Here is an 11,208-nt window from a genome sequence, read left to right as displayed (position 1 = left end):
GGGGTTAAAGTCAGCCCAGGCCGCTGGGTTGGATAGTGCCTTCAGACCAAAGGGAAACCAGAGACTGAGCAGAGGCCTCAGGCCAATGGGTACCACGGATACCTTTCATTTCATCCTGCCCATGCTTCCCAACTTTGCCTGGTGTTGTAATACATAATATAGTCTCACCTAAGTCACATATAAGCAGCCCTAAATTAATCTATCTTGTTCCCTGAAGGTTAAAAGAATGCTTTCAAACATTAAGTTCTTTAAACCTAACTCATAACCTGGGAATCAAGCCCCCACCAATAGAGGAACTTCAGAAATCTGTTTAGGATCACAGAGCTGGAAAATGCCAGAGCCGGAGTTGCACAGAAATTCGTTTACTGCTTTTAGAACAAAATAAGATGCTCTCAGAACTTTTTTTAGTGAAGAAAATACTTTTAGAACTTTAAACCTTTTTAGAACTTTTCTAAAACACTTTTTGTCAGCTGATAAAGTAGGCACTTCAATATAGAAAACCCTCCAGAAGCAAGTGCCTGGGCTGGATGGCACAGCTCACAACTGTGTGGTCCCCGAGCTGTCCCACTGGATGCGGCCGCCTGCTCAGAAGCGGGGCTTGCGCTTGCGGCCGGTGTACTGAGTGTCAGGTCGGACCTCCCTGTGCAAAGAAGTAACGGGCGGGAAGAACAGAACTGTCTCAGGAAAAACAACAAGATCCCCTGGGACCCCTGAGGCAGGTGAGCCCCTGGGCCCTGGGTGGCCAGACCCCCCCCCTCCCCCACCCTGCCCCACCTGCACTCACTTGCCCTGCCGCCGGCGGCGCTCCTTCTTCTCCAGCACCCACTCTCGGCTCTTCCTCACCACCCCCCGCCTCGCAATCCTGTACGGGACCCTGTGCAGGAGACACGGCTGTGAGCAGGTGGACAGAGTGGCCCGGCTGGCACCCAGGTTAATCCCGGCAGGTAAGTGTGGTGAGCTTCCCCCGAGTCAGGTGGCCTCAGATGCCCCTTCCACAACAGAAGTCCCCATTCTGGACACCCACTTCCTGGTGACATCTGCTGGGGCCAGAGCGGTTGTTTAGGAGGAGGCAGGAGAGGTGGAGTCCCCCCCTCGCTCGCAGGCATCCACACGGTTGACCACGTGGTTAGGCATGCATACATACCTGCCTGTGGGGCAGGCAGGGGCCAAGTTACTTTTGGGGCTCACAAGAGCCGATCCAAGGAACGCAGGCCCTAGTCTGGCTGTGAGGCCAGCCCGCTTGGTACAGATCAAGTTGGGGCTCCCAGCAACTACAGGTGTCTGAGGTAGGAAAACAAGGCTGCCCCGCTTGTGGCAGCCCTGACAATGATCCTCAAAGGGTGATCTTGGCCTCCAGTCCTGGCTGAGGAGAAAAGAGACCTTCCACAGCTCTATGGGAGAGAGGCCCTGAGAACAGGGGAGCCTGGGCCCTCAAATCACATCCCCACCTGGCAGTTGGAGTCCAACTGTTTTCAGCGTTGAACACACCACGGAGGCTGCTTGCCCTCTGAGTAACCATTCCCTGAGTACCTGCGTGCACGGCCCATGGATGTTCTACAGTGGCTATGAACCAGCCCTGCCCCTAAAGAGCCCAAGGCTGGGCTGTGGTAGCGACCACCCGCACGAGGCAAAGCAAGTGCAGAGAGGCCAGGACCTACTAAGGCAGTGATGGGTAAAAGGAGAGGGCCACAGAGATAAGCTGCTTCATGCAGAAGGTGGGCCAGTATTCCAGACAAGAAGCAATACATGAAAATGAGGCACAGGGAAAGGACTGAAGAGGAAGGTTAGGGAGCAGAAGAGCCCTGTTGCCTGGAGTCACTGAGTGTAAGAAGGGGAAGGGCCCACGTTGAGACTCTGAGGGTCAGCTGAGGATTGAGTCATCCTCGTAAGTTTCCTCCTCGCCTGAGGACCAGTGGAAGCCGGACTGCATGACACACCCTTCCGGCTGCTACTTCTCATCTGTTCTAACCTAACAGTAAAAGTCAGATTAAAAAAAAACACCAACTCAGAATCCCACCTGGCTGGTCCAGTTCATGGAGGTGTGAACAGCAAGCAGCAAGGAGCGTGCTCTCCCTCCAGGAAGCAGCGAGGCTTTCTACCGAAGGAGGAACACAACATGTCCTAGACTTTGGGGTGTGCAGAGATAGCAGTTCACGAAAGAAAGTTAAGAGGGCCTACAATGAGGGGGCAGGAGTCCAATGTGCCAGGTGCAAAGCAGGCTGCTGCAGATGCAGGACTAAACAGATGCAGGACTGATCCCCAGGAGTCTCTAAGGAAGGACAAGCTCTGGGGTAGCACAGTGAACAGGGGGCAAGATGTGAGCTGCAGGAGGGATGATGGGAAAGAGTCATCAGGGGAGACAAAGGGAGCAGTGAAGACGGTGAGCGACCCTGACCACAGGTGCCAAGAGGGAAGCGGAGTCCACAGTGCAAATGCCGGAGGGGACGGAGCCTTTGGAGAGAGCAGCTGAGGAGTGAGTGGTAGGGTAGAGGCTGGGTGGCGAGGATTAAGGAATACACAGGTCAAGCAAAGTTGTTGGGGGGCGGGGGGAAGAAATTAGAGATAAGTCAGGTAAAGGTTTAAAATACTTTTCCTTGATTTACCTATTTATTTACAGTAAGTGGCCTGAATGTGATCAGACAGAAGTGACAGCACCGGGAGAAGCCCGATCAGCCTTACAGTAGACAAAGGCCTCCTCCCACCCTCCTCAAATGCGAGGACGTCCAGAGGAAGAGCCTGTAGGGAAGTGAGGTCCGCGCCAGGCACTGTGCTGAGCCCTGTACAGACGTGCCCTCGACTCAGCACACTGCCCGAGAGGGTGGCACATCCCCCCCAATTTTAAACAGACGAGAAATGGATGATCAGGTCCCAAAACTTACCTAAGTTTACAGTTAGGACACGTCGTCTGTAGACACCGGCGTGAGGACAAGAGGGAGCCTAAGATGGACGGAGGGGAAGCAGGAGACGGGGCCACTCCTTGGGAGCAAGCGATGGGCACCTTAGAGCAGAAACGGCTAGGAGAGCCCCCAAGTCCCCACGGGGAATGGGCTGAGGAAGCTAAGGGAGATGACCACGGAGGGCCAACGGGTCAGAGGGCATCAGTCCACGGTGGACACGAGGACTGCACTCATGATTTTCACCACAGGTGGGCCTTCCTAACTCATCCATTCTCGGCTCATTTTTCCTCTTAAACGTCTTAAGAGTCTGAAAACCTTTCACCCCTACCAATCAGAACTAAGAAATCACCTCCTTCTTCACTACCTTATAATCAACTGTTCCTTCAACAAATACTGAACACCTTTTGCAAACAAGACACTATTCTGGTGTCAGGGATACAGTGCAAGTCCCCACCAAGTTTTCATTCTAGTTGGGGACAGAAGTAATACCAAGTAAACAAATACTTATGATTTAGAGCAGTGAAAGATGGTAGGGAAAATAAAGGTAACGAGAACTCAACTGAAGATACTGAACAGAGAAATGGCAAGATATGATTTACGTTTTTAAAAAGTAAAAGAAAAAGGGAAGTCTCCGTCTTGCTGCACAGCAAATGAATTCAAAGAAGCAAAGTCAGAAGTAAGGAGACAAGTGAGGTAGCTTTCAGTAATCTAGGCAGCGAAGACAGAGACCAGGCAGGAGTGGGGAAAAGGGATGGAGTGACTAGATGTGAAATGTAAGGAAAACAAGAAGGGCTGAGAATGGAAAGAATGGAGGGAGGAAGTTCGGGGATGAAAACCAAGAGCTCTGTTTTGTCCCAGAGCCCCGTGGGAAGTCCAGGTATGGATATTTAGGAGGGGAGGTGGTTTGGAAAGCAGAGGTGGGATTGAGACCAAGGATAGAAACCTGGAGGTTCTGAATCTGTAGCTGGTGTCTAAGGCAGCAGCACAGAGAGAAAAGGGGTCCAGGGTGGGCCCCAGAATGCACCGAGAAGGAACAGCCAGTGAGGTTAACAGAAAACCAGGACCGTGGGTGGGAGGCCAAGTGAGGAAAGCATTAGGGGAGCGATCGGCTGCATCAGCTCCTAATGAGCGGAAAAGTTACAATGAAGATGGAGAAGGAAAAAAGACTGGGAAGTGACCATGGGTTTGGCGAGACAGCCTGGCGGTGGCCTTGATCAAGAGAGCAATTTGTGGGGGGCTTCCCTGGTGGCTCAGTGGTTGAGAGTCTGCCTGCCGATGCAGGGGACACGGGTTCGTGCCCCGGTCCGGGAAGATCCCACATGCCGCAGAGTGGCTGGGCCCGTGAGCCATGGCCGCTGAGCCTGCGCGTCCGGAGCCTGTGCTCCACAACGAGAGAGGCCACAACAGAGACAGGCCCGTGTACCGAAAAAAAAAAAAAAAAGACAGCAATTTGTGATGAGACAAGCATGAGCCAGAGGAGGGGACTGAGAACGGCAGGGGAGGCAGTGTGAGGAGTTCGGTCATCAAGGGAAGCCGATGAACAGGGTGGCCGCCAGGAGCTGTTATGGGGTTAAGGGAGGACCCTTTTTGAAGACAGGAGAAATAGCGCAGGATGTTTGTGTGCTGATGGGGATGACTCAGGAGGGTAAACATGAGGATGTGGGAGAGGAAAGGGAGCCACAGGGGCCAAGTGGGGATGGGGTCCGGGATGTAGGTGAAGGAGGCAGCCTTGGGAAGAGGGGACAGCCTGCTGGGTGTGGCAAGAGGGCAGGCAGAGAGGAAGGCTGCCCACAGACATCCAGAAGGGCTCCAATAGCTCAGCCGGAGGCAGGTGCAGGCACAGGTCTGAAGGGTTCCCAGGTCCTATTTCCGCCTTGGTGTCTCTGCCACACCAGACCCTGACAGACTTGGTGAAAGCAGAGAAAAACGGAGGAGTCTTGCTGCTGTGTCTAATGAACCTGGTGGCAGCAACCGCCTGCACCTTAGGCAGGGCTGAACAACAGCCTTACCTCTCAACCGTGAACGTGGACTCCCTGGCCTCCTCTTCCTCCTTATCTTCGTTCTGGGCCTGCAGAAACCAAAGTGCTCTCAGATCACCCTGGAGATCTCTCAACCCACCTGCCCCGCCCCAGAAGGCCTGGCACCCAGGCCTGAGCCCTTCTAACAGGTAGATGGCCCGGCCCCACCAGAAGGGAAGCCAGAAGAGATGGGCCTACAAACTCAAGGTCCCTCACCATTGGTATAAAGGTCGAAGGTCCAGAAAACAAACAGAGGTAGAACCTGAAACAAGAAAGTGCAGAGTGAGGGCTGGGCTCAGAAAGCCTCACAGAGTAAGACAAGTCCTCCCCCTCCCTGCCACAAACAGGTACAGACACAGCCAGGCCTCTTGCCTGCCTGGGGCCCCAGTGACCCAACCCAGCACTGCTCTGGTCCACGCATCAGTGGCCTGTGAGGGCCACACTGCCACCCTCTCTCCTGCAGCACAGGCAGCACCCTGGCCCCCGGCACTCACTTCTTGGCTCTGGCGCTGTTGGGGTAGTCCACCAATACACCACCAGTGAAGCCGGCCTTGGTGGCCTGGGTCGTGATCAGCTCCAACTGGGAAGAGAACAGCGCGCAGTCAGGCAGGGTGGCTGGGGGAACAGCAGCTTCCTGCCCCCTCCCCTGGCCCCCGTCTGGTCCCAGAATGGACCTTGTCTGGGAGAAGTGAGGGTCTTTATCAGACTATTCCCAAATCTGAGTCCCCGAAAGCCATGCAGAGAAGGTGTGGCCTAGAACCAGCAACAGCAGATACCTCCCTCGGGGGATTACCGAACGACCAAGTCCCCCTGATTCTCACTTTCTAGCCCAGGGACCCACCTCCCCACTCAAATCTCAGGAGATGAATGGCCACCAACTGCAAGGCAGACTCATTCATGTTATCAGTCAGGGACAGCTCGCCACTTGTCAGTCAGAGTCGGTACCTCCTACCCCTCACTGCTCATGCATCACACTCCACAGAACAGACAACCGTTGATGTCCTCTCCCCCACCCCCAGTTATTTCTTCGGTTATGGAAATCAGTAATATCAGATGGTTTATCTCTCAAGAGAAGACAGACATCCTACCACCCCCCCGCCCCAGGTACCCCTCTTCCTTAGGACATTAGGTCATAAAATGTGCCAGCAGGGGCCACTGGCGACCACTCCCAGGAGCTCAGCCCCTCCCTTCCCACCAAGCAGCCTAAGGTTGCTTGTTCTGTCACCTCCCAACAGCAGGAGGGCAGGTGGGTGAGGAGCAGGACAGTTTACCTATTCTGGGTCCCTCCCCCTTCCCTGCACCTCCACTAGCCAAGGGGTTCACCTGCTCTGAGTTCTCAGGGTACAGCTGCAGGACAGCCCGAGCTCCATGCACCTGCAACAGAAACATGGCTATCTTTCAAATACCCCATGGGGTCAGGACCCAGACACTCCTCCCTTCCTTATTCACGAGATATTTATTGAGTTCCCATTATGTGCAAGGTATACTGTTCTCAGGGCTGGGAAACAGCCATGGACAAAAGAGACAGCCTCTGAACTTCTGCAGCTCACATTTTAGTGGGTGAGGTAGCTAACTTACCGTAGTGATTAAGCGCCAAAAAGAAAAGTAACTTAGGACAAGGGATGGTGCATGACAGCAACTATCAAGTTTACTTTTGGCTCAAGGAAGGCCTCTCTCTGAGGGACGCTGGAGCAGAGACCCGAATGTAGTAGAGGGCTGGCTATTTAAATGTCTGAGGGAAGAGCATTTCAGCAGAGAGAAAACCAAACACAAAGGCCCTCAGAACTTCAGGGTTAACCCCAGGACCTGAGAGGAAGAGAAACCATATAACGCCCAAGACCCAGCAATCTGCCAGAACAACCCACTCTAAGAAAGCCAGGGGTGAGGTGAGAGGACTAAGGGGACCAAGGAACACCTGGAGCCAAAAAAAAAAAAAAAAAAGTGAAAGAACTCACTTTTAGGACTTAGAATCGCAGACTATCATCTAATCCTAAACAGTGGAAATCAACACCATCACTTCTAAAGACAAGATGTGGTCCCATCTAAATGGCATTCCCACGGGGCACCTCCACTTTATCATGCTATCTGCAGGGCAAGGGAGGGACAGGCAGCCAGCCCAGGTGGGAAGGAGATCTCATACTCACCAGGACAGAGTAAAGAGCAGAAAAGAAGCAGTACAGGCGCTTAGCAGGAATGTCGGACTTCTTGTTAGCATTACAGAGCCACTGCACCGCAGAAATGCTGAAAGAGGAAGGGACCTAGTCAGGAAAGGGAACGATACGCAAGGTTCGATCTCCAGGCGAAACCCTCCTGCCCACGACTCTTTGTTGGCACGTGCAGGTCCACTCCAGGTCACTATTCTACAATGCTGGACCAAATAGGGTCTACAGAGGGTGAATGTGAACTTCTCGTGGCCAGTCCAAGGAAACATTTCCTCAACCTTACTTTCTGCACACATCTCAAGTTTAGCATTACTCAGCAGGTCAAGGCTCTCCCTGCCACCTACCCCTTCATTCCCTTCCTCCAATCAAGGGAAATATGCTTTGGACTTACACAAAGCCATTCGCTCTCCTCCTAAATCACTTCCTTCAACTGTACCGGCTAACTGTCTCCACAATCCCCAGATTTAAAGCCTCAAGCAGCTAGTATGTCCTCCTTTCCGACACTCCCCTCCTCCCTGCTGTGCACATACATCTACAGAACCCCAAACCCTGCTGGTGTCTCCGACCGCCATCTCCCAGCTTTTACGTTCCTCCACTACTCTCCTTGGTCAGCACTCATTACCACCTCCATTGCTTCGACAACCTAACTTATCTCTCCTCTCGCGTCTTCTCTCCTTTTAAATAATCCTCCTACAACACAGACCCGATCTCGTCACTCCCCAGCTCCCCATCAACTACTGAGTAAAACCCAAACTTCTCAGGATGGAGTTAAAAGCCTCTGGGAACCGACCCCACACAATCTCATCTTCCGTAGAATTTCTCATTCCTCCCTACATCTATGAGACTCCTTTCCCCACCCACTTCTGTGCCTTTGCTCACACTGTTCCTTCACTCTGAAACCTCCTCCTTGACTATCCAAATTCCTCCCAACCTCAGGGCCCAGCCCCGGCCCCTCCTGCTTTCCTGTGCTCTTACTTCTCTTCATAACTCTGGTGGGTCCCATGATTCCCTAGTACACACCCCACACTGGGGCTCACATTTAGTAACTTGGTCCACATCTTATAGCACCTAAAAAACCATGGAGTCTTAAAAACAGGGACCTTTATTTCCACAAACAGCACAGCACCTTGGACAATTTCTTGCAGGTAACAAATGTTGAAAAGAAAAAGCCTGCCATACCACCCCTCCTCTTAAAAACAAACTAAAAATGACTATTTCCTCCTGAAACATACAAGACCAAATTGCTGGCCTTTGGTTTTCTGCAGCTTAGAACATCTCACCTGATCATTACTAAAAAGCAATTGCTATCTTTGCAATGTTTTTTCTCCCCTCCTGTTTTGTTCCCACATGTAAGCTAATCCCATACCCTAAAAAAAAAAAATCTTCGAATGCAGATTTGTACTCCTCACCCAGATTCCTACTGTGTATTGCTACAGCTCAATCTATTATCACAGGAGGTCTTCCCCCAGATAATGATTAAACTATGACTTCCTACCCTAGCCCCTACCTCCACCCCACCAACAAAACAATAAACCAAATACTAAACAGAACTTACTACAGAAGACAAAGAACTTCACGTTTCTAACTGTAATTTCAGTGTTCTAAGATCTGTTATCAAAGTACTACGTACACATTCAAAACTTGAACCTGACGCCACAAAAAGGACTCCTAAGCCACCGAAGAGACTGGAGCAATTGGGGCCACTCTCCACTACAAAGTCCTTTGAAAAGAAGTCAACAAGATGGCTGCTGGGACCCATAAAATGGCTCCTAGAGGCTCAGAAGACCCCCCCACACACACACACCCCCACACACAAAGCAGAGAAACTTATACCATGGTGCCTGAACCTGGCAGTGCAAGATAATCACAGGAGTAGTTTTGAAATACAAAAAAATACATATTTTGGGGCCTTGCTTTGACCTTATACATCTGAAAATCATGGGGGATGTGTATTTTTAAGTATTCTGTGTAATTCTGCTGCACAGCCAGGTTTGGGAAGCACTGGCCTGCAGGACTAAAAGGAGGACCTGAAGACTCTCACCTGATACAACCATCAAAGGAGCCCGGTTTGAAGGGGATGCCCTGACCCATGTCCCCCAGAAGTAGGTCTCCCTCCGTTTCTCGGTCCAAGGCAGCATCTACATTGGAGAAGAGTGGGTGAGGAATCAATCTGCATCACTGTTCCATACTCATGCAGGGGAGTCCACTCCAGTGCTAAACAGGACATACTTACCCAGCATGGCAGGGCTGATGTCAATGCCCACCCAGTAGTGCCCCTCATCTGAGAGGTAATCTCCACTCAGCCCAGAACCACAGCTGGAAGACACAATCAAATGGGGACTCAACAGTGTGAGTAGCAAAGACATCCCACCACCTACCTGGACTAACTGAACTGAGCCCCAGGATCTCACCCAATATCCAACAGGTAACAAGGTTGATCCTCAGGCAGACAGAGGAGCTCCAACGCTCGCCCAGCCATCTTGGTTTGGACATCAATCATCCGTGAGCTAAAAAGGCAGAAACACAAGCAAGTGGTAAAGGAGTTCTGGGCTAAAACCTCACCCAGACCAAAAAAAGCCAAAGAAAGAGAAAAAGGAACAATCATCCTGAGGTACCCTTTCCCGGTCAACAAACTGAACTACAACTATTTAAAAGTGACCCCAAAAGTCCATGTAATACAACGTGTTATTCTGTTCTGACACAAATTAAAACTGTAGTAGCTGCAGAGCTAATGTGAAGTTAACAAATCATTTATCTAATGACCAACCATTGGGTATTTTCAACTCTACCAGGCTTTGACATTGTATTACTTAAATACATGTTTTCTAGAAGAATTATCCACTGTAGCTACTCCCATATAGAAGGGTGAAGAAGACACAATAAGAATTATAGCAGTGCTGTCCATGAGAAACATAACGCAAGCCACTTGGGACATTCTAGAAGCTATGCTTAAAAAGAAATTAAATATGTAAAGTTAACTGTAGTAATAGTTAACCCAACATACTCAATATTACACTTTATTTAATCCAGTATACTCAAAACATCATTTCAATACATAACATAAAAAACAATAAAGCATTCTACATTTTCTTCATATGAAGTGTATCAGATTAAATATGTTTCAATAGATGGCTGATGATTACTGGTTACCATATTGAACAGAAGAGGTCTAGAGTGTATCTGGCTTTCCCAAGATCCAGGGAGAGTCACACGTACCAGTTTTCAAAATGCCTAACACAGGGCTCTGCAACTGGAAAAAAGTTTCTATTTGCTACATAATGACAACTGACCAAAGGGTTTTTGCTGACTCTGTCTGTACTCCAATTTGAACAAAAAAGAGAAAAGAGGTATCTGCAGAACTTTCTTACAGAGTACTGTATCGGAAAAAATAGGTTTGGAAGTCCTTGCTCTAGCCGTCATCTGTTAACTGACTTCATAATTATACAAAAAACTCTCCTCTACAAAATTCAGATACTCTACCAACAGCTGTCCTAAGGATTTACTGAGATAATGTAAACTGCAGCATACAGTAAGCATTCCATGAATATTATTTCCTTCCCCCCAACAGCACTAATCCCTTACACATCTCCACTGCGTCCTACCTGTTTTATCACATGCTTAAAATAAGCTGTCGTATGAGACAAAGTAGGCGTGATCCCTCCCATTCTGATGCTAAGGTTACTGAGACCCATTCGAAAGTTTAAAATTGACTCTTCCAGTGTCAAAAATGGGATCAACTCAGGTCTCTTCCTTCCCCCACCCCCAAATCCTGCGTGCTTTCCAAGCAACCTCCGCAATCAGGGCAACTTGCTGGTTCCCGACACCCGACGCCTCGCAACATCCAGGCTCCCCTTACTTGCGCACGTATTTCCGGGCTTCATTCTTGTCGTAAAACTGCAGGGACGAGAAAAAAAAAAACGGGTGGCGAGTCGAGGAAGAAATCAAGACGCGGAGGCCCTAGGAGAGGAGAGAGGGGTGTCCGCGGAACACAGGCCTCACCAGCTCCGGAGGCCCGCTGTGCTCGGGTCTCTGCCCACGGGACGCCATCGCCACGCCTCAGCAACAGGACTCGTGCGATTTGTTCCGGGAGTCCGGCTTTTATGCCCTCGGCCTGGCGCCCTCCTCGTAATA

General features: G+C 50.5%; 1 protein-coding gene across 1 annotated transcript; it reads right to left on the bottom strand.

The window, feature by feature from the left end:
• Nucleotides 1–334: 334 nt before the first annotated feature.
• On the bottom strand, nt 335–11,203 carry BUD23 (BUD23 rRNA methyltransferase and ribosome maturation factor). The gene is made up of 12 exons (XM_082644384.1): nt 11,077–11,203; nt 10,934–10,971; nt 9,489–9,584; nt 9,311–9,393; nt 9,119–9,215; nt 7,060–7,156; nt 6,239–6,289; nt 5,410–5,495; nt 5,132–5,177; nt 4,907–4,965; nt 785–874; nt 335–640 (listed from the first exon to the last, which is right to left on the bottom strand). Exons 1-12 carry the CDS (start codon nt 11,122–11,124, stop codon nt 586–588), a joined length of 846 nt encoding a protein of 281 aa, XP_082500510.1. The 5' UTR covers nt 11,125–11,203; the 3' UTR covers nt 335–585.
• Between the last annotated feature and the right edge of the window lie 5 nt (nt 11,204–11,208).

The sequence above is a fragment of the Mesoplodon mirus genome (assembly GCF_964341445.2).
Source record: "Mesoplodon mirus genome assembly, chromosome: 15".
Taxonomy (NCBI): Eukaryota; Metazoa; Chordata; class Mammalia; order Artiodactyla; family Ziphiidae; genus Mesoplodon; species Mesoplodon mirus.
The sequence above is the reverse complement of the archived record's forward strand: the minus strand, read 5'-3'. Positions and strand labels throughout refer to the sequence as shown.